General features: G+C 37.9%; 1 protein-coding gene across 1 annotated transcript in view; it reads right to left on the reverse strand.

Annotated features, from left to right (window-relative positions):
- Nucleotides 1-5,086: 5,086 nt before the first annotated feature.
- Nucleotides 5,087-24,742, reverse strand: part of LOC115224469 (ubiquitin carboxyl-terminal hydrolase 48-like) — a 52,612-nt gene continuing 32,956 nt past the window's right edge. Inside the window, exons 17-30 of the mRNA XM_029795379.2 lie at nt 24,410-24,458; nt 22,143-22,189; nt 20,048-20,164; nt 17,873-18,069; nt 16,944-17,024; nt 15,554-15,678; nt 14,866-15,041; nt 13,229-13,342; nt 11,159-11,286; nt 10,384-10,619; nt 8,656-9,150; nt 7,773-7,898; nt 6,180-6,228; nt 5,087-5,620 (exon numbers count right to left, since the gene is read on the reverse strand). Of these exons, the coding sequence (XP_029651239.1) occupies nt 5,568-5,620; nt 6,180-6,228; nt 7,773-7,898; nt 8,656-9,150; nt 10,384-10,619; nt 11,159-11,286; nt 13,229-13,342; nt 14,866-15,041; nt 15,554-15,678; nt 16,944-17,024; nt 17,873-18,069; nt 20,048-20,164; nt 22,143-22,189; nt 24,410-24,458 (1,993 nt within the window). The 3' untranslated portion in view covers nt 5,087-5,567. The remainder of the gene's footprint in view (nt 5,621-6,179; nt 6,229-7,772; nt 7,899-8,655; nt 9,151-10,383; nt 10,620-11,158; nt 11,287-13,228; nt 13,343-14,865; nt 15,042-15,553; nt 15,679-16,943; nt 17,025-17,872; nt 18,070-20,047; nt 20,165-22,142; nt 22,190-24,409; nt 24,459-24,742) is intronic.

A 24,742-nucleotide genomic window follows, 5' to 3' on the forward strand; every position in this document is an offset into this window, starting at 1 on the left:
TCTGCATGAGTATATGTGTGTGTATGTAAAAGGGAGGTATGTGAATGTTTGTATGTGTGAACCAGCATTCTTTCAGTAACAAACGATGGTTGATGTTACATCTCAAAAAACAACCACGAGATAACACTGACAAGTGTATTAATTTGATTTACCATCCATATTTATATATATAAAATACTACAATTAGCTGTTATTTTTGACAGCACGGGCCCGGCTAGTAATAATATATAAAGGTTTCAGATTTTGCCATAAGGTTTTCAATTTAAAGGGAGGCGGATAGTCGATTACTTCAACCCATGCTCAACTTGTATCAACCCCAAAAGGATTTAAAAAAAAGGCAAAGTCATTCTCAGCAGCATTTGAACTCAAAACCGTAAAGAACCAGAAGAAATGCTATTGAGCATTTTGTCCAATATGCTAACGATTCTGCCAACTTGTCTTATTTATCAATAATAATAATATGGCGAGCTGGTAGATGCATGCCTACACCAGAGAAAATACTCGGTGGCATTCCTTCCAACTCTTCAGGTTCTGAATTCAAATGCTACCAATGGTCTTTCGTCCTTTTGGAGTCAACAAAATAAGTACGAGTCAAGTGCTGGAGTCAACTTCCCCCTAAAACTTCTGGCCTTGTGCTAAATTTTGAAGCAGTTATCAACATCATTATTATTATTATTATTACTATTACTATTAAGGCATTTCATTTGTCTTTATGTTCCGAGTTCAAATTCTGCCGAGGTCGACTTTGCCTATACACTCTGTGGAGTGGTTGGTGTTAGGAAGGACACCCAGCCATAGAGACCATGCCAGAACAGACACGGAACCTGGTACAGATCCTAGCCATACCAATTCCAGTCAAACTATCCAACCCATGCCAGCATGGAAAACAGACATTAAATGAGGATGATTATATATATATATATATATATTATATTTTATATATATATATAGCACTATGCATCCCTCCCATTACCCACACACTGTACATCATCTCTGCTGTGAACTTACTCCTCTCATAACACACCTACTACTTCTGCTACTCCCTCTGCCTTTCACCTTCCCATCTACTTACTTATCCCCCATGCCCTCCACACCACTTCTCTTGTGTCCACCTACCTCTTAATTGAGGGTACTCTTTGACACACTATCATCATCATCATCATCCTTCTTCTCCTCCAGCTGAGGAAACTGATGTTTCTCTAAAGTAAAACACCTGTTACTGTCCTTCTATCATATTTTTTAGTCTCATAATCTTTATATATAAAAGTCAAGTTGTGTGTCTGTCTCCTACAATTTAGATTCCTAACTACTCCCACATTTTGCAGTGCAGTTTAACCAAAACCGGGTATCTTATAGTCGTGATTCATATCGAGCCCTTCTGGGTATTAGCGTGCATCTACGATGAGTCTACGATTTAAAAGAAAATTTACCATCAATTTTTCCCATTTTTAATGCATTTTTGGCATATATAAGGGAAGTAACTCTCTAACAATTTATTATTAAATCTCAGAACGTAAAAAGTTACAGTAACACCCCATCCTTTGTGGTTAGCCATATTGAGATGGCTATTATACTTTACATCTCTAAAAATGCTTATATAGTTATTTCCCTTACAAACCCGAGCAACGCCGGGCGATACTGCTAGTCTGGCATAAAAAAAAAGATAAGAAATGAGAAGAAATAGTCCGGGAACAAGAGAAAAAGAATAAAAAGCTAATTATTCAACCATCTGCTTTGCAATAATAGAAATAATTTATTTTAATCCAAATAATCAATTCTTTAAAAAAAAAGTGATAATGAGAAATTGTGGTGAGAAAAAAAAGAAAAAGCTACAACAAGGCAAGAAATACACAAAAACAAAAGAAATCTCTGTGATATGATGAAACAGAATAACAACTATTTACAGGTTTTTCAGAAAAATAAGTGATTTAGAGATAGGGTCAACAAAGTAAGTACCCCTATCTAGGTGCAGAGATGGCCATGTATCACATTTTCTTGTAGAGATGACACATTTAAGTACCCTGTCTCCGATAAGAAGGTCCCAGTTAAGTATCCCATTTCTGGTACGAATACCCCCAAAGAATAACCTGTCTTGCAGAGATGAAACATTTGAGGACCTTGTTTCTGGTAGGAATACTCCAGAAAAGTACCTTACTGTGTAGATATGGTACAGTTAAGTACTGAGTTTCTCGATGGAATATCTCAGAAAAGTAGCCTGTTCGGTAGAAATTACCCTGTTTCTGGTAGGAATGGTCCAGTAAAGAACCCTCTCCGAAATAAATGCATCAATTAAGTACTCTGGTAAATTAGTAAAGAAGCATATTTCATTCCTCAACTCCAAGCCCACTGCCACATGCTGTTATATCTGACCACCAACGCTAATCTAATCTTAAGAAGTTCCATTTAATGGCAATATGAAGTGGATAGCAGAAGAAAAGGGAGTGGGGGGGAGGACAGTTCGTTCTTTTTCTTTTCTTTTTTCTTACATTCTTGCTATCAAAACGTTGAAGAATTTAAAAGAAAGAACACGACAAAATACTATATGTAAGTTCCATACACACACACATAGCAACAATTTAGCAAAAAGCATTGAGACAATAGAAGGCTCAACTTTACCTCTCTTTTTCTTGCTACACACACGATTATACACACACAAACACACATATATATATATATACACATATACATACATATATATACATACATACGCATATATATATATATATATATATATTCATACATACATATATACATACATACACGTATACATACATATATATACACATACATACACATATACATACATATATATACATATACGTACATATATACATACACATACACATATATACATACACATATATATATATATATATATATATATATATATATATATATATATACATACATACATACATATACATACATATATACATACATACACACACATACATATATATTAATATTGTTGCATTTTGGGACGGTCATGTTGCCAATGTAGCAAATGAGAACACACGCACTGTATATTTGGTGTTCCCTTGCTTCAGCTTTACTTCATATGAATTGTATATTTGTATTTCGGCCATACAATACAAGCAAATACAATTCATATGAAATAAAACTGAAGCAAGTGAACACCAAATATACAGTGCGTGTGTTCTCATTGGCTACACTGGCAACGTGACCGTCCCAAAATGCAACAATATCTGTTTCAACACACGAGTTCACATCAAGAATTTTGCAAAAACAAATACATAAACGTATATATATATATATATATACATACATGCACGCAGTTATATATATTATTTAAAGTTACAACAGTATTTCAATAACAGCTGATAGTTCCATGCCACTGAGACAATAATTCGGCAGGTTTATAGAATGTGATCAGCACAATTCCAAGCAATCTTTTGGACTCAGAGCTCAGTGAGAGTTTAGGGACAAAGAGGACGCAACTATTGATTCACTTCCTTACCCTCTCTCTCTTTTACTTGTTTCAGTCGTTTGACTGTGGCCATGCTGGAGCACCACCCTTTTAGTCGAGCAAATCGACCCCCAGGACTTATTCTTTGTAAGCCTAGTACTTATTCTATCGGTCTCTTTTGCCGAACCGCTAAGTTACGGGGACGTAAACACACCAGCATCGGTTGTCAAGCATTGCTAGGGGGACAAACACAGACACACAAACATACACGAACACATCTATATATATATATACATATACATATATATGACGGGCTTCTTTCAGTTTCCGTCTACCAAATCCACTCACAAGGCTTTGGTCGGCCCAAGGCTATAGTAGAAGACACTTGCCCAAGGTGCCACGCAGTGGGACTGAACCCGGGACCATGTGGTTGGTAAGCAAGCTACTTACCACACAGCCACTCCTACGCCTTTTTCAGATTTTATTCACCTTTTGTCTTCTCGTTGCACTTTTTGTATGATTTTTGATGATTTTTCCAGTTTCAGCTAATGAGCTATGGCCATGCTCAAACCTTTCATTTTATTTTTCTCGTGTTTTCCCATGGACCAGCATCCTGGTTTTCAAACAAAACTAATTATGTGCACTGAACCAGAAAAAAATTGCTCAGAGACGCAAAACATATTATATAAATCTGCCAAATAATCGTCGTCTCCGTGGCATGAAATCATCAGTAGCTCTTTATCTCAATACTCATCATCCCTCTCTGTTAGGAGACACAGAGTACAGTCTTGTTATTGATTCTACCTATAGTGGGACAATAAACTAAACATACATACATGTATAAATATATATATATATATATATATATATATATATATATACATACATATATACACAGACACGACTGTTCGAATTTTTGCTTCGTTCCGTCTTCTTATCCTCCCAGTATTGTTTTATTATATATATATATATTATATATACACACACAACTATATATATATATATATACACACACACACGACTATATATATATACACACACTCAAATTATATATATATATATATTATATATATATATACACACACAACTATATATATATATATATATATATATATATATATATATATATATATATATATGTGTGTGTGTGTGTGCATGTATGTATATATGTATGCAAGCGTATGAATATACATGTATGTATGTATATGAATATACACATTGTATACACACACGACTGTGTGTGTGTGTGTGTTTGTGTACTCAGTACAAACTTATGAACTTCAAATGGAAAGCAGTCCAAGCCCCACTGGTGAAGTGTGTGGTGAAGTGTGTGGTGTGGTGAGTGTAAGAGAGAGAGTACAAACCATACACCAATTGCATATGAGTGACAGAATCTGTGGTAAAAAAAAAAGGAAAACAAAAAGAAACAGCAGAAAGAAGTTTCAACAGCTCTTTGTGGTAGGAACAAGACGGTGGTGGTGGTGGTGGTGGTTGGTCCTGACAATTTGGACTGGCTTACTTGGTAAGTCTTTAGTCACATAGCAGCTTAGCGCAACTGGTTGCACTATCAGTTCAAGTGGTTGCATGTATCTAGCAGCGAGTTGTGCTAGCTTGAAGCATAGTGTGATCGAGTGATTGGGATTCTAGAGTGGTGGTCGCGATAGTGGTGGTGACCAACTGTACCATGGTCTGGCGAGGTGCCTTGTCCTTGTAGTGGAGTGTGACGTCTGCGGTTGTAGTGCAGTGTAATGTAATATGTAACAGCAATGACATATGTATTATTAGAGCGGCTGTGATTATGATAGAACGATTTTGTGATGTAGTGGCTATAATGCAGTTCTGAGTAAATTGAAAAAAAAAAAGAAAAAAAACCCAGAAAAATTCCACTGACTGCTGAAATGGATTCCATGTAATGCCACAAGGTCCAGTGGAAGGGGCGGCAGGGTAGAATGGGGGTCGGTGAGATATGTCACAATGGAGAGTGGTGGTAGTGCCAGAAGAAGGGGCGGAGCGGGGCAGTGAAAGGAATTGTGATATATCCATCATCGCCTTGGGAGTCTCCAAAGTTGTTGTTTATACAATGATAGAATCGAATTGTGGGGAAAGCAGGAGAATTAACCAATAACAGCAGCAGCAAGAGCTATCCACTCAACAAGCCAGTTCCTTTGAAACCTTCTTCTCCGTAGTTTGAGGCTGAAATGAAGAAATTAGAGGTCAGTGATATCAACATAGTATGCACCATATTACGTCAGCAGGTATCATACATGATATTATTATTATCATACAGCAAACCATAACACCTTAAGAGAGTATTTTTTTACTACAGCCATGGGTCAACCAAAGCCTGGTAAGTATATACAATATTTCACAGAAGTATGTACACCCCTAAAAAATTTCAGCAAAGTTGCTATTACTCTGATAATACCTATATAAATCAAACTTTAAACTGAATAAAATATATTACACATGTAAATGTTATACAAATTTGGAACACAAAACAATAAACATTTTCAAAAAATTCAAATATTACTGATAATTTCATTTCTAATAAATTATATCTTCTGGCATTTTTGCACCGGTCATTGTTATTGCATCTGCAGGAATTTTGATTTGTATATCGTGGTGAAAATCTTCTTCATCGTAATTAAAATGGCACAAAAAAGAAAAGAATTGTCTGAAGATTTGGAACTAAATAGCAACACCCCAAAACCAACACACACAGACACGAACTAAATAAGACAATAAAACTTACTTGTTAAGATTTCTTCAACAACCATGGGGTCTTCAGAAGGTTCATCAGCCTAGGAACAACAACAAAGGGTTAAAGTAGAACAAAGGAGGATAATGGGTGGCTTAAGTGGTTAGTGCAACAGACAACAAATGGAGGGGTCGATGGTTCAAATAGTCTTATTGTATTTAGACCAGGGTTTATTTTCTTTTATTCTTGTACTTGTTTATCATTTGACTGCAGCCATGCTGGAGCACTGCCTTCAAAGTTCTTTTTAGTCAAAGAAACCACCCCCAGCACTTATACTTTCTAAATCTAGTATTTATTCTATCGGTCTCTTTTTGCAGAACTGCTAAGTTACGGGGACGTAAATACACCAATATTGCCTATCAAATGACGGGCTTCTTTCAGTTTCTATCAACCAAATCCATTTACAAAGCTTTGTTCAGCATGAGGCTGCAGTAGAAGACACTTGCCTAAGGTGTCATGCAGGGGGACTGAACCTGGAACCATGTGGTTGGGAAGCAAGCTTCTTACCACACAGCCACAGACAAGAGTTTACAAGCATTATTTTCTTTTTTTCTTTTTTTTACTTGTAGCCCACTTTAGAGTCATATTTCTCATACAAGAAATGTGTTAGGATTGAAAAGTGGATAAAACACCATATTTAATAAAAATTAAAGGAGTGTCTGAGGGAATATGAAATAACGTGATAGAGCATAAAATATGGTTTTTCTGTTGTACAGTTCACTGTTGTAGGGAATTAGTAATAATGGTACACTCTTCCTACATGACGAGTGGAATGAACCAGTCACTATAAGTAACATGACGTTGGCCAGTATGAAGTGAGTACAGGTCAATTGTGTTAATAGTCGTGTCTGTGCTGATATAGTAATTATACTGTGATACTGAGTTATAACGATCCAATCTTTTGAGAATAACACTGTACGACTGGTGGGGGGGGGGGTCGTATAGTGCCAGATAGAAACATCCTATCAACAACTTTGGAATATAACAATATCTGTCAGAGCGACAACCACTGTACAAAGACAGATACAACATTGGCAACAGACCGCTTTATAACATTCACAAAGCCAGGAATTTTTCAGCACCCATCCTCGTATATGAACAGTGAATGAGGCTTTCATTTTCTCTCCATTGAAAGAATTTCTGTGTGAATGAGTGGTTTTTTTTTTTGGTTTTTTTTTAATTTGAAAATTTTTTTACAATGTAGAGTTGGCTCAAAATGGCAATATTTACAAAAACGAATTGCTCTAATAGGAGTGTTCCTAGAGGCTGAAAATAGTAACTTCTACATCGTTTGTGTAAATGAGGTCCACTGAAATACATTATTAACCCTTTTGTTACCGTATTTATTTTGAGATGTTCTTGGTTTCTTTCAATTAATTTTAAATTTAACAAAGAATTTAGTAAAATAATTTAGTTATCATTAAGCTAGTGTTAAGAACATAAATTGTGACTAAGGTTTGCTGGAAGGTTTTTATTAAAAACTTATGAAAACAAAACATTTGTACTACAGAGCCAGAGGCGGTTTCAGCTGGGTTGGTAATGAAAGGGTTAATACAGCTGTCACAAATGCCATTAGAAACTACTAACCTTGAGAAATATTAAACAACCAGGTGATATCCTTAGTTGACCTAGGGTGGCTGTCTCGTCCAGTAGACAGGTCCCATTGAAATGAAGGTTCTGATCAAACGGAGGCACAGAAAACAGTTTCATGATCTGAGAATGGTAAATATATACATACATAGATATAGAGACGTATATATACACATATAGACATACACAAATATAAATATTTAAATACATATACAAGTAGATCTATGTAGGTACATATACAGGGTGGCCAAAAGTCGCCTGACAGTAAATCAAAAACCATTTAATTCCAAGATTAAAACATAAAAATTATTTCATATGAGACTTTGCTAATAAATAGATAAAAGTTTTTTAAAAAAACGGTGATTTTAACTCACAGCATTCAATTATTAAACATTCAGTAGAATAGAAATCAAAGGGAATCCATAGACAAAAAATGAATGGCTGAGAATCACTGATCTAATATAAGTATAAGTATAGGTGTGGCTATGTGTGTGTGTGAGAGAGGGAGAGAGAGAGAAGGGGAGTGAGAGCAAGGGGAAAGAGTAAAGGAAGGGGGAGAGAGAGGAGAGGGGAAGGAGTGAAAGTAAGGGGGAAAAGGGAGAGCCAGGGGAAGGAGAGAGTGAGGGGGAAGGAGCGAGAGGAAAGGGGAGAGAGCATGAGGGAGGAGAGCGAGAGAGAGGAAAGGAGAGACGGAGTGAGTGAGGAGGGAGAGGAAAAAAGGGAAAGTGAGAGGGAAAAAGAAAGGAGAGAGGAAAAGAGAAGGTGAGGAAAAGAGCAAGGAGGGAGGGGGAAAGGGAAAGGGAGAAGGAAAAAGAAAGGAGAGGGAAGAAGAGAGAAAAAAGGAAGAGAGAGAGAGATAAAAGAGTACAGAGACATTTACCTGAAGCTTCAAGTCTCTCAGTGTGTCCGTGGACGAGACGACCACCTCTTTCTCACCCCGCATTCTGCGATGACGATGGCTCCGTCGGACAGAATTATCCACCGATGCCGTAACCTTGGCACCATCTCCAGCCGGCAATGATGATGATAATGATAAAGAAGCTGATGAAGACAAAGACGATGATAATGATGATGACGATGATGATAACGAAGCATCTGGTACTGATGTACTACTAGTGGTAGTAGTAGAACTAGTAGTAGTAGTAATCACTGTTGCTGCCGTAGCAGTAGTAGTATTAGTGGTACTTGTGTTAGCAGTAGTATTTGTTGTTGTTGTGGTGGTAGTAGTGGTGGTGGTGGTGCCCATACTGTTAACAATGTTATTCGTGGTGGTAGCTGAAGTGTTGCTTGCAGTAGAATTAGTGATGATGGCGGTGTTGGTGCTTGTGGTGGTCACATCTGTTGATGGGGCAACTTTGAGACGTTTACCTCCAGCCTGAGAAAATACAAAAAGAGAAAACATATAAAGAAGTTTGCTTCTCAACCGCATGGTTCTGGGTTCAGCCCCACTGTGTGGCACCTTCGGTGAGGGTGTGCTGAAAAGTTTGGGCGAAAGAGAATACAGGAGGATCAGTTAATTATGATTTTATTAAACATATTCTCCTCTCAGATTCACACACTTATTGCAGCAGTCCTAAAGTTTTTCTTAGCTCTGTAAAAGTACTTGGAATGTTGGACCTCCAACCAAGCCTTTCTGGAGACCCTTAAAGACAGAATTTTTCAACAGCTGCATCTATATATATATAGACTTATATATATGTGTGTGTATATATATATATATATATATATATATATAGACTTATATATATATGTGTATATATATGTGTATATATATATATATATAATATATAGACTTATATATATATGTGTATATATATGTGTGTATATATATATATATATATATATATATAAATATTCTTGTATATGTATACCTTGTTTAATATTTATATTTGCATTTTATATCTTCATAATTGTACTTTATAATCTCTGACGAGGCCTTGAGATATATATATATAAGTAACTGACTTTTAACTGCATATTACCTCAATACATCTGACTAACATGGGCATAATGAGATACCCTTATCTACAGGCTGAAACAGCTGTAAGATCCATTTTATATGTATCATTTTTATGGTATTATCTTACTTATTGATGTATATTGTTTTATTCTGTCTTATTCTGTTGGATTTGGATGTTCCTATTTAATTAATTAGTTGATAAATTATATGAATTGGTATTATCTGGAAGTTGATGATTGAAAGGAATCTATTCCTCCATTTTCTTATTTTATATATATATATATATATATTTCACCATGATCACTGTGACCCCCCTGGCTAAGCAAGCAGGCCAACAGAAGAAAGAGTGAGAGAAAGCTGTGGTTTTTGCTCAATAAACAGCAGGTGAAATATCACACCTTACATACTGTAGCACCGTGGTTCCTTTTTTTTCTTTTATATTTTACATATTGGATGTGGAGTGGTTGTCATTAGGAAGGGTATCCAGCTGTAGAAACTCTGCCAAACCAAGATTGGTGCCTGGTGCAGCCATCTGGTTCGCCAGCCCTCAGTCAAAATCGTCCAACCCATGCTAGCATGGAAAGCAGACGTTAAACGATGATAATGATGATGATGATGATGATATAGGTCAGAGAGGGACAAGTCTACCTGAAAGTCAAGGTCCTTTGGATCGGAATCATCAACAGATCTTGCTGCTAGTGCTGCTGCCACTGTTGGTGTGGCATTGGGAGTGGTGGTCGTACAGAGGTTGGTGTAACCCATGGTGGTTTTCAGCTGTTGCCAGTCCTTCAACACCTTCCGGACGTAGATCTTGGCCCCAGTGTACTCAAAGCGTTGCTGTTCTTCCTGCTGTAGTCGGGACAGGAAACAGTCCTGACACACCGCTGAAATGAGACAGACGAGAGATAGAGAGAGAAAGAGAGAGACTGAGCAAGAGAGGGAGAGAAAGAGGGAAAGAAAGACAGAAAAAACAGTGAATGATTGAGTGAGAGTAAGAACAATGAGGAAAGATAGTGTGAGAAACAGTGACTGAATGAGAGAGAGAGAGAGAATGAGTGAATGAGAGAGAAGTGAGAAAAGATAGTTCAACAGTAAGAGAGAAAGAGAGAGGAGGGGGAAGAATCAAGTCTCTTAGCTATAGGCACCAACAACACTGTGATACCAGAATGAATTCACTGAGCTAAAGAAGAGTGAGAGAGAGTAAAAGAGACAGATACATGAATAATAGAGAGTAAGAGACATAGATATACAGATAATAGAGAGAGAGAGAGAGAGAGAGAGAGAGACCATTGATACATAAATAAGAGAGTCAGAGACATAGATACATAAATCAGAGAAAGAAAGAAAGAAAGAGAGAGGGTGAGAGAGAGAGAGAAAGTGAGAGAGAGAGAGAGAGAGAAATCAGAGAGGGAAAAAGACTTACCAGGTTTACAGACAAAGACAGGCTGTCCATCATCAGGCTGAGCTGGTTCCTTATGGACAGTAATCTCTATATCAACTGTACAGCTGGCCTCAATGAAAGTCCATTCCTCTGGCCACAGGTAGGTGATACTGAACAATGACAACACAAAACACACATATTAAACAATTATTTCATCTCTCTCCCCACTGCATATTATTTATTATTAACCCCAATAAAAGACAACATACTAAAGTTTAACCCTTTAAATAGGCGCAGGAGTGGCTGTGTGGTAAGTAGCTTGCTAACCAACCACATGGTTCCGGGTTCAGTCCCACTGCGTGGAATCTTGGGCAAGTGTCTTCTACTATAGCCCCGGGCCGACCAATGCCCTGTGAGTGGATTTGGTAGATGGAAACTGAAAGAAGCCTGTCATATATATGTATAAATATATATATATGTGTGTGTATGTGTATGTGTTTGTGTGCCTGTGTTTGTCCCCCTAGTGATGCTGGTGTGTTTACGTCCCCATCACTTAGCGGTTCGGCAAAAGAGATCGATAGAATAAGTACTGGGCTTACAAAGAATAAGTCCCGGGGTCGATTTGCTCGACTAAAAGACGGTGCTCCAGCATGGCCGCAGTCAAATGACTGAAACAAGTAAAAGAGTAAAAGAGTAAAGAGTAATATCTAAACGGGCCATGTATAGCCCAAATACTCTACTTGTGTTATGTTCAAACCAGCCAGGTCTGGCCTCTCATACTGACCCTACAATGTTGTTCCAAAAATTATACAATCACATCATCAAAGTGAATAAATAAGCATTACATTTGACAGAGTAAACTGAGTGCTAAAGGGTTTAACTAGCCAGACCTGGCCTCTCACACCTACCCTACAATGTCATTCTAAAAACCAAAATCACATCATCGAAATCTCAAAGCTACAAGATAATGCATGATTAATTCAAAACAACGTGAATAAATAAATAAGCATTGCATTTGAGAAGGTAATCTGAATGCTGAAGGGTTTAATCAACCAGATCTGGCCTTTCACACCTACCCTACATTGTCATTCTAAAAATAAACATTAACATTGTCAAAATCTCAAAGCTACAAGAGAATGCAGGATTAATTCGTAACAATGTGAATATATAAAGCACTGCATTTGAGAGAATAATCTGAATACTGAAGGGTTCAAATCAAAGAAGTTTGAGATTTCTGTGAATGTCACGACCATTGGGTCCTCAAACTAAATAATGATTTTTTAACGTAAGTTCAGGGTTAGAAATAGGGGTGAGATGATGGTGTTGGTGTCAGTAATGGTCGCAGCAGTTGATGGGACAACTTTGAGATGTTTACCTCCAGCCTGTAAAATGCAGTAAAATTATAGAAATTATGGGGACAGCTGACACCTGAAACAGCTGTAAAGGAGTGTGGTGGCAGTGGTGGTGGAGTAGAAAGGTTTAGGGTGCTGGCAAGGAGGAAGGGAAAAGAGAAAGGTTAAAGAGATGGTGGACAGGTATATAATGGAGTCGGGAAGGAGGGGGCAGTAAAGAAAAGGAGACACAGAAAGTAGTGGGGGGGGAGTACAAGATATAATTGATTTGTTTTACAATGTGGCATATGTTGATTATATGAATTACATAACATCTTAATTTCTTTAAAAAAAAATTTATTCTATTTGTGGATATTCATATGAGAAAGAAGATAAGAGCACACATTAAGACACACACACAGAGGAACAGACATAGGGACATAAATACACACACACACACGCAGGAAGAAGCATAGGGACATAGACACACACACAAACACACACACACACATATATATATATATATTATATATATATATATATATATATATATATATACAGACACACACACACACACACAAAGACAGATACACACACATACAAACACACACATAAAGGAACAAACAGCCAGACTCACAAACACACACACAGAGATACATACATACAAGTATACAAATGGAGAAAGATATACAGGAACAGATACATATAGACAGAGAGAAAGAGACACACAGGAGCATGCTTGCATCAACAAACTAAACACACATAAGAAATAGGTACAGACCACTGACTGGCAAGGGCTACAGCATTGAGATCTGGTTCATACAACATCCCGCCATGGACGCAAATCAGAGCTGAGTTTCTAACTGTGATCACTGGACTGCGTCGTATAGGATCTCTGAAATGGAAGAGAGACAGAGATGAAGAAATAACTGGAGACAAAGTAATCTAACACAGCTTAAACAAACTTGCAGTAAATATAAATTTGAAGGAAGGTGGTGAGCTGGCAGAAACGTAAGCACGCTGGGCAAAATACTGAGCGGCATTTCATCTGTTTTTATGTTCTAAGTTCAAATTCTGCTGAGGTCGACTTTGCCTGTCATCCTTTCAGGATCGCTAAAATAAGTACCAGTTGAATACTGGGGTTGATGTACTTGAATAACCTCCTCTCATGAAGTTAATGCCCTCATGCCAAAATTTGAAACTACAGTAATTCCTCACCATATCATGTCTCAACTATTGCGGTTTATTATTTAAGCTTACGTTGATTTCTCTGTTGTTTTGCATTTATAATAAAATAAATATATACAAATGATAAAAATAATTTTAAAAAAATATACAGTGTTGAGGAGAGATGAGGAGCATGTTGTGAGGAGGGTGCTTGAGTTTGAGGTAAATGGACTGCGAAAGGTAGACTGAGGAAAAATGTGGAGGGGACAGGTGGAGGAGGAGATTGGGAGGGTTGGTGTGAGGAGGGAGGATGTCCAAATCTGGGCAAGATGGTGAGCTGGTGTGAGGGTGCTTACTATGGCATTGAGGTAGATCTGGCCACCCCTGTTAACGGGGACAAAACCTAGATTTAAAACACTGGATGCTGAAAATCGTCACAAACTTGAAGCTAGCACAATTAATTCAAAGCAATGAGAATAAATAAGCATTACATTTGACAGTAAAGAGATAAAGAAATCCCCACCGTAATAAATGGTTTCAGATTTTGGCACAAGGCCAGCAATTTTGGAGGAGGGGTAAATTGATTATATCGACCCCCCCACAGTACTCAACAGGTACTTTTTTTACTGACCCCAAAAGATGAAAGACAAAATCCAACCTTGACTGAATTTGAGCTCAGAACATAACGACGGACAAAATGCTGCTAAGAATCTTGCCTGACGGTGAGATTTAAGGAGATTATAAGGTGGCGAGCTGGCAGAAACGTTAGCACGCTGGGCGAAATGCTTAGCGGTATTTCGCCTGACTTTACATTCTTAGTTCAAATTCCGCCAAGATCGACTTTGCCTTTCATCCTTTCAGGGTCGATAAATTAAGTACTAGTTACGCACTGGGGTTGATGTAATCGACGTAATCCCTTTGTCTGTCCTTGTTTGTCCCCTCCATGTTTAGCCCCTTGTGGGCAATAAAGAAATAAGAAACGTTAGCATGCCAGGCGAAATGCTTAGCGGTATTTCGTCCTGTTTTTGTGTTCTGAGTTCAAATTCCACCAAGGTCGACTTAGCCTTTCATCCTTTCGGGGGGGTCAATAAATTAAGTACCAGTTACACACTGAGGTCGATGTAATTAATCCCTTTGTCTGTCCTTGTTTGACCCCTGTGGGGCAATAAAGAAATAAGAATCTTGCCTGGCATGCTGATGATTCTGCCAGCTCGCCACCTTGACCACCACACTAATAGTAACAGTACTTACTTCACAGCCCGGCGCCATTCTTCGACAAAGTTTACACCAACAACATGGACATGGCTTTTAATGTTTCGCACATTCGGTCTGTTTCTGTCATGGTAAAGATCGGGAAGGGCAGCCTTCTGTTGCAGAGCCCATTCTTTCTTTTGGTCTATATTCTGTTGTTCCACTTGACTTTGGAGCTGAAATACATCATCATCATCAACTATATCATCATCATCACCAACTATAATGACAATATCATGATTATCATTACAAGGAATAACAAAATTTCCCTTAAACCATATCTTACTGCTGGGATAAAAATCCCAAGAATTAAACATGGGCTATGAGCGTGATAGCCAGTCAGGAATCCTAACAACGGCTGCGAGGTCACTCCGAAAAGCTCTATCTGCGACGATTTCATCTCAATCGAAGGAGAGGGGCTTTCTCCATCTGGGTTGTGGATCCGTGGAATAAGCTGCCAGATGAGATAGTGAAGATGCTGACGACCGCTCAGTTCAAAGTCTCTCTTGACCAGAAATGGCCTGAACTCTTTGCATGAACACCCGCCCTGTACATAACTCCATGTCCCCCTACATGGCCTTGCTTTTTGCTTTTTGAGCCAAAAAAAAAAAAAATAACTAATTAACTTAATTGACATAGATTCTATGTTAACTGTTCTTTGAAGAAAAATGTAAACTTAAGCTCTTACCACACATTTGGCACATACAGCAACATCTCGCTGGAATTCAGGACACTTTGGAAAATAGGAACGGAGAATTTCCCAGACATCTCGTGGAACCAGACGGCGACAGTTAACTTCGGGATTAAGAGCTCCTGGAATTTGGTTAATAAGATAATACAAACACACTTTATATATATATATATATAACAGGAAGGTTTATGAAAATAAACAAAAGACGAAGGCAGGTGGAGTACAAACAAACAAATGTATTAGTATGGCGCTCAGGAATAGAAATAGAACAAGTCTTTTACATTTCGAGCCTACGCTCTTCGACAGAAAGATACACAGAAAAAAACAAGGAGAGAAAAAAATGTGTGTAGGAGCTAACGATCTATCATGGCGTCCTGACTTCGGATATATATGTATATGTATATATATGTATATGTATATATATATATATAAAATTAAATAAGGGTAGAAATTTTTAAAAATCCGAAGATTAAAAATTGTGTTACATACAAAATTAAGAGGAATGACCACTAAAGTGGAAACCCTATATGCTAAACATAGACGTCAAATCACCATTACCATGAAGAATGTATTCTCAAGAAAAATCTCAGCAAAAACGCCAAAATGTAAAAATTTCGTATATTTTCATGTCTTGCTCAAACCATATTTATTTCTTTATTGTCCACAGGGGGCTAAACACAGAGGGGACAAACAAGGACAGACAAAAGGGATTAAGTCAATTACATCGAGCCCCCAGTGCATAACTGGTACTTATTTAATCAACCCTGAAAGGACGAAGGGCAAAGTTGACCTCAACGGAATTTGAACTCGGAACATAACAGCAGACGAAATACCGCTCAGCTAACGATTCTGCCAGCTCACCGCCCTTCTACAAAACCATATTGACTAATTCTTCAGTGGAATGTTAGATTGTTTTTATTATAACTTGACACAAATACACACATATATATTTACACATACACACTTGAATTTACAAATGAGAGGAAAAGACATACTTGATAGACATTCTTAACCCTTTTGTTACTAACCCGGCCAAAACCAGCTCTGGCTCTGTGGTAACATGTCTTGTTTTCATAAGTTTTAAATTAAAATCTTCCACCAAACCTTAGTCACAATTTATGTTCCTAACACTAGCTGAATGATAACTAAGTTATTTTACTAAATTCCTTGTTATATTTAAAGTAATTGAAAGAAACACAGAGCATCTCAAAATAAATACAGTAATGAAAGGGTTAATGTCTTCAGGAGTCTTTAGTCAATACAATCCTTCTTCCAATAATGCTTATTTGGCAGAGCACATACAAAGGTTACAAAAAGAATAAAAGACACCTAATTTTGACAATCTAAAACAGCATTAACAACAACAACAACAACTACGGTTACTTACTGTGTGGGATGCAGAGAAGGTCATTGTTGAAACCTGTTTCTTCAGACCATTTATTTGAATTGTCAGACGGACAGTCACCACCTAATAGAGAGAAAGAGACAATGTAAGACAGTGAGGAAGATAAAGATAGCATAGGACAATTGGAGAGAGAGAGAGGAGAGAGGGAAAAGTGAGGAGAGAGAGAGAGAGGAGAGTGAGGAGAGAGAGAGAAACAAAGAAAAAGTGACAATGTAAGATGGTGAGGAAGATAAAGATAACATAGGACAATTGGGGAGAAAGAGAGAGAGGAGTGAGGAGAGAGAGAAGAGAGACAGAGAACAGAGAAGGGAGAGAAAGAGAGAGGAGAGGGATAATATATTATTTCTTTATTACCCACAAGGGGCTAAACATAGAGGGGACAAACAAGGACAGACAAAGGGATTAAGTCGATTACACTGACCCCAGTGCAAAACTGGTACTTAATTTATCGACCCCCGAAAGGATGAAAGGCAAAGTCGACCTTGGCGGAATTTGAACTCAGAATCTAAAGACAGACGAAATACCGCTAAGATTGGAGCCTGGTGCAGCTCTTGAGCTTGCAAGCTCTGGTCAAACCATCGAATCCATACCAACATGGCAAACAGACATTAAATGATGATGATGAATGGTAATGGGGTTAAAACAGGAAGTTTGTATCAGCACCGGAAGGTTGGCATCATCATCATCATCATCGTTTAACGTCCGCTTTCCATGCTAGCATGGGTTGGACAATTTGACTGAGGGCTGGCGAACCAGATGGCTGCCCCAGGCTCCAATCTTGATCTGGCAGAGTTTCTACAGCTGGATGCCCTTCCAAACGCCAACCACTCCGGAGTTGAAAAAGAAGAAAGAAGCAAAATGTGTGTAGTGAGAAGCAAAGGGTTACAATAAAAGATGATGCAACAAGATACCTCCTTTCGAGCTATTGTCATCTTCATCGTCGTCGTCATTGTCATCCTCTTCGTCCCCGCCACCGCCACCTCCACCATCGTTGTTCTCAGTAGCAGCAGTAGCGGCTGTGTTGTATCTTTTGACCTCTTCCAGTTTCTCTGCCATCAGCTTTCTCCATCTTCGGAATGAGGACTTACCGACCCAGTAACATTCGGCACTGAAAGGAGAGAGAGGATGAGAGAGTGAGAGAGAGAGAGAGAGAGCATGTGTGGAGGAGGAGGAATTTGGGCAGAGAGTGCAGAATGAGAATGTAGTGGGGTGGTAGGGAGAGAGTGTAGTGAAACAGGGAAGATAGTGAGAATATAGGAAGTGTGTAGTTCAAATTTACAGAAAACAAAAAAACAAAAACAGGTGAAGGAACAATAAGTAGGTGTATCAGTTTGATGCTCAGGAAGAATGGAAATGTCTTTGACGCTTCAAGCCTATGCTCTTCACCAGAAAAGATTGAGAACCAAAACAAAATGTGTAGGGATATATATATATATGTATAATATATATACATATATATATATATATATGTATATATATATATACATATATATATATATATATATATATATATATATATATATATATATATATATATATATACACATAAAATACTGAGGGTAGAAATTGATATCAATCAATTAACATCAGTATATAAGTATATATATATATATATATAATTGATATAGGATAAATTTTTTCGGGAAAAAAATTTTATCAATGGCCAGCATATCAAAAAATGCCTTTAAAGGTAAAATTATACATAATTTACAATATAAGGGCAGAAGAAAAATCTAATGCCAGATACGCCGAAACAAAAAATTGTCGATAACCATTAATTTATGTGTCTCGAAACAAACGATAGAAATCTCTAAAAAATTCGTTATTACCGTATTGGTCCAATTTCGGGGTTAATTCACAAGAAATTTCACCTCTTCAGCGGCACATACGCGAGATATAAATGAAATACTTATTCATACCCATTCTTCCGTGGGTATGAATAAGTATTTCATTTATATCTCGCGTATGTGCCGCTGAAGAGGGGAAAATTTCTTGTGAATTAACCCCGAAATTGGACCAATACGCTAATAACGAATTTTTTCGAGACGCATAAATTTAATGGTTATCGACAATTTTTTTGTTTCGGTGTATCTGGCATTAGAATTTTTCTTCTGCCCTTATCTTGTATATATATATATATATATATATTAAAAGAGAGAAGGGAGTAAAATGTGTGTGTTTTTGTATAGAGACGAGTAACAAGAAGAGAGAGGGAGAAGAATGAGTGAAAGAAACAGTGACTTGGAAAGAGGTAGTGAGATGACAGGGTTCGGAGATGAGTTGAAGAAGGGATCAGGGACGAGTGGAAGGATTATAGCCAAGTGAGGGACCAAAGATAACTAAGAGGAACAATGATGAGATTGGAGAAGGTACAAGGAAGGGGTTGGTTAATAAAAATGAGCATACCAAAGTGTATGATTGATAGACAGAAAGGACTTCTGAGAGAGCTTTTTAAGGAGAGGTTCCTGAAGAGAGACCCCAAAAAGGGACTTGATACTAGGGTTCACAGCTCAGCTAAAAGGTCTGAATATCATTCCTACTTTCCATCAAAACACAAAATACACACACACATTATTACTAAGATACATAGGTACTACAGAGACTGTTCATACACATAGACACACACACACTTACTTCCAAGACGTGGTCTTACATTTATAATGTCAGTAACATACTTGAAAGCTCTTACTAAATGTGCAGCCATATACATAGACACACACACACACAGATACTTACAAACACACGGAGACATACAATTACACATACATAAACACATGGCAATGCATACAGGAACACCTACAGGCAGGCACAAACACACACACACTGATACATATACTCATACAAGCACATATGCACAAACACAGAGACTCAGACACATATATACACAGACACACACAAACACAAGTACACATACATGGAAACAACTACAGGCAGGCAGGGATGCACACACGCATGCACACAGACACACATGGAGACAACTACAAACACACACACAAGGCACATACGTACACAAACACATGGAGACACATACAGGCACTTATACACACACACACACATGCATGTACATATAGTCACGCATTACTTACGTGTCATGATTATATTTCATAATGTTGGTGATATATTTCATGTCTTTCTCCATCTTCTGTTTCATCCTCATCACATGACACTGTTTCTGTACACATACCATACACAGACTCTCCTCCCTGCAGTAGCAAAGTTAATTAGCCAGAACATAATGAATGGAAAAAACCCCAAAAACATCAGATTTTTTTTTTTAAAGTATCACCATTACAGGTATTTGTATTCCGGTGAAATTAAGAAATTAACTTGTAAATAAATGAAACTCTCAAATCCACCGCTGTACACACACGGAGTCACATATCTACATGTGTATTTATGTATGCTTGAAAATAATCAAACCAAATTTTGATCATTCCGAGCCACTCGCCCAATGAGTATTTCTGCTAAATTTGGTGGAAATCCATTCAGCCATTTTCCAGTAATTTTGCAAACACACAGACAAAGAGAAGTGATTACAATACCCTGCTTTCGCTTACATGTGTAGGGTAAAAATAAACGCATTATTGCATTAAGATTTATGACAGGCATCAGGTATTATCTACATTATAATAATTGCTGTTGTTGTTGTCGAGGGTCTCCAGATCAACCATGATTATTTGGTCTTTTTGTATCTTTTTGTATATCTCAGGAGTGTCCCCAGGTCAAATCGATACTTGTCTATGTTCAAAGGTCACAACTCTGGTTCTATGGACATGTGATTAGAATGTTGCAGGAAATAATTGCAAAGTTATATATTATGCACTTCATTCATTCTAAAGGTCATCTCTATAGCAAATCCTAACATACAGTACAACTCAGTAATGATTTAATAAACCAATATTGTTATAATAATAATAATAATGAAATTATTGTATACAATACTCAGGTGCACCACAACTTGTCAGAAAGTGCATATAAAGCATATGCAATAATGTACAAATGTCTGGAAAGTAAACAATGTATGAGTCAGATACATGCTTGTGTGTGTATGGAGGGAAGAAAATCAGGTGTAGTGTTGGCGAATCTCAGAAAGCATGGAAGTTTTGAAGGATGCAGTGCTCCGACAACTAACAACTGATGCCGGCAGTTTGTTCCATGCTTCAGCAACTCTCAGCGTGAAAAAATATTTCCTAAAGTCATGGGAGCTGTGCTGTTTTCTGACTTTGTAAATATGCCCACGGGTGTTAGACGGGTGGAGTTTGAAAAGGTGCTCAGAGTTATTGTTTGTAAGATGGTTAATAATTTTATGGGTGTCTGCCAAGTCGGCTGCCAGACGTCGGAGTTTCAATGTGTCCATGTCCAGGGAAGTAAAGCGTTCAGAATATGGCAAATGCTTGATGGAGGGTTAGTGGCATATTAAAAGGATAAAGACCCCCTTCGGTCATGAATGACCATGGAACTGCATCCAGAAAGTTCCCCTCCGAGGCAAGGTTGTTTATGAAAGACCAACAGTTGCCCATGCATACCAACCCCACCTCTCCATGCCAGCGATGTTATTCAAGGCAAAGGTAAAAGCTGATACAGCTCGGCATTTCTACAGCTGAGTGAACTGGAGCAACATGAAATAAAGTAAATTATTTACATTCGATGGATATTTGTCCTCATCTTGTTTGTTGTTAACACAACGTTTCAGCTGATATACCCTCCAGCCTTCTTCAGGTGTCTTGGGAAAATTTCGAACCTCGGTTCTCATTCCTAAGGTATTCAGCTGGAACATTGTGTTAGCAACAAACAAGATGAGGACAAATATTCGTTGAATGTAAATAATGTACATAATTCCTCATCTCTTAAATATAGAACTGTATGAATAAAGTGTCTAGCTCAAGAACACAACACACAAACTGGTCGGGGAATTGAACTCACTACCTCGTGATTGTGAGCCCAACGCTTTAACCACTGAGCTATATGTCTTCGCAGTTGCTGCATACCATGGTTACAAAATGAAATACTGTTGCCCTTGCCAGAAATTAAAATATGCATGTTTTTGTATTTTGTTATGTGTACAGTTCCTTGGTCTGTGAGAAAATTGTCTTGCATGAAACTGATCTGTGATGCCATAAAAAAGAAAAAAATGGTTAGGACCTCTGTTATAGAGGATAAGAAATACAAAATTTCACTTACCCTAGTAACCGGGGGCCACCCATGAATTTAGCAAACAAAGCAGCAGCCTGCATGGAGAGACAAAAATCATTATAATTTACTGAACAATAACCATCATCAGCTGCCACCACCACCACCAGAGCAACAACAATCCATCACCTTAATTACAGAAGACAGGGTGGACCAAAAGTCACTCACCAAAATATTTGACATTTTATTTATTACATTATTATTATTATTATTATTACTATTATGATTATTATTTATTTTGTTTGTCATGTACAAGTACATGGGTATTTACATTTGACGGATATTTGTCCCCATCTGGTTTGTTGTTAACACAACGTTTCGGCTGATATACCCTCCAGCCTTCTTCAGGTGTCTTGGGGAAATCTCGAACCTGGCTTTTTCATTCCTAAGTATTTTTATTTATATTATTTAGGTCACTACCTGGAATCGAACACGGAATCTCGGGGTTAGTAGCCTGCGCTCTTAACCCCAAGATTCCGAGTTCAATTCCGAGCAGTGACCTGAATAATAATAATAATAATAATAATAATAATATCATAAGAAGAGAGAGAAGGAAGAAGAAGAAGAGAAAAGAAGAAGAAGAAGAAGAAAAGAAAAGAAGAAGAAGAGAAGAGAAGAAGGAGAAGAAGAAGAAGAAGATAAGAGAAGAAGAAGAAGAGAAAAGAAGAAGAAGAAGAAGAAGAAGAAAAGAAGAGAAGAAGAAGAAGAAGAAGAAGAAGAAGAAGAAGAATGTCTAATAATAAGAAGAATAAGAATAACAAAACAACAACAACAACCACAACAACAAATGCCCTGATGCAGTACCAGGCAGTAGCTCTCGTGGCTTCTGATCTTAACTGATTGGAAGTGTTATCATGTACATTGTTTCGTCTTGGTATAAAAGATGGGCTACAGCAAATATTCTGCTCAATACCACAGATTTGCTTGTCAGTTGCTTGACCTTAACCAGTTGAGCATGTCCCTTAGTGGCTGACGATATGTGCTTCTCTCTGATGATGAGCAGAAGTAGTGGGGGAGCATCATAGCCATGTGTTGAGAGGGATTCTTTGGGGTTTGAATAATTCGCCTCTGGAAATATGGGTGTTTCGTTCAACATCCTTAAACAACCCTTATTCAGGAACCTTTTGAGTGGGATGGGTTACTCGACCAGAAGAAAATTCTAACTGGGCCCCACCTGCAAGGTCACGTGCTGTTTATCTTGAAATGAGATCACCATGTCACGCACATATGGTTGTGATGCATGTTCCTAGTGTGCCCTTATCAGATGGGTAGTCATGATGGGTATAATGGACTCCGTATATTTTACCCCAGTGTCACTTTAATGGCATGCACTGCTCTCTCACTCAATAATAATAATAATAATAATTGTTTGTTCCATCTCAAGCCATGCCTGGCTCACAGCGCCAGTTTCTTGGTTTCCTTGGTGTGTAGATTCCCCACCTGGACAGGACGCTGGTCTGTCGCAGGTGAGCTGCAAAATGCAGGAGGAAAGAGTGAGAGAAAGTTGTGGCAAAAGAGTCAGCAGAAGTTTGCCATTACCTTCTGCCGGAGCCGTATGGAGCTTAGGTGTTTCGCTTATAAACACACACACATCGCCTGGTCTGAGATTCGAACCTGTGATCTCTTGACCATGAGTCTGCTGCTCTAACCATTAGGTCCATGTGGCCCCACTTGCTGTAAGAATGACTTTGTGAAAATATCACACACCTGAATATATGGTTTCATACAGGTTAGCTGATTAAGAACCCAACCACCTGGCACTTACCTGGCACTAGGCCATGTGCCCCACTAAATAATAATAATAATATAATAATGGTATCAAATTTTGGCACATGGCAAGCAGTGGAAGGAGAAGTCGATCTCATTGCCCTGGTTCTTATTTTACTGACCCTGAAAGGCAAATTCAACCTTAGCCAAAATTAGATCCCAGGACATAAAGATGTATGAAATGCCAATAAACATTTTGGCCTGCATGGTAATGATTCTGCCAGCTAACTGGGTTAGATTTCAAATTTTGGCACAGGGACCACAGTTTTTGAGGGGAGGGGGATGTCTATTACATTGACTGATATTCTGCAAATTCGTTACCCGAATTAATTGCTTCTAAGTACAAGGTCTGAAATTTGATAGGGAGGAGGCCAGTTGATTACACTGACCTCAATACCTGGAGGGACAAAAGGCAAAGTCGACTCGAGTAGGATTTGAACTCAGGTAAAGCAATTATCAAAAAAAAAAAGTATAAAATGAGTTTTACTTACACCTTCACTACTGACGAATTTTAACTTGGACACCTTGTTAGGGTTTACCCTGTAGGAGAGACGAAAGAGAAAGGATAAAGGAGGGTCAACAAAATAACTGAAATATACAGAGAGTATGCAAGAGAAGGGATAAGTGATTAACCCTCTTGTTATCATATTTCTGTCAATATACATTGTCTTTCAGTCTTTGGATATTATAAATGGTGCTAAGGTACTGTAAATTTAAAACAGAACATAAATGAATCGTTAACACCTTCATGACTTTTGGGCCACCCTGTAATATGCGTGTTTCTGTGTCTGTGTTTGCCCCCCTGCCATTGCTTGCTAACTGGT

The sequence above is a fragment of the Octopus sinensis genome, linkage group LG25, assembly GCF_006345805.1.
Source record: "Octopus sinensis linkage group LG25, ASM634580v1, whole genome shotgun sequence".
Taxonomy (NCBI): domain Eukaryota; kingdom Metazoa; phylum Mollusca; class Cephalopoda; order Octopoda; family Octopodidae; genus Octopus; species Octopus sinensis.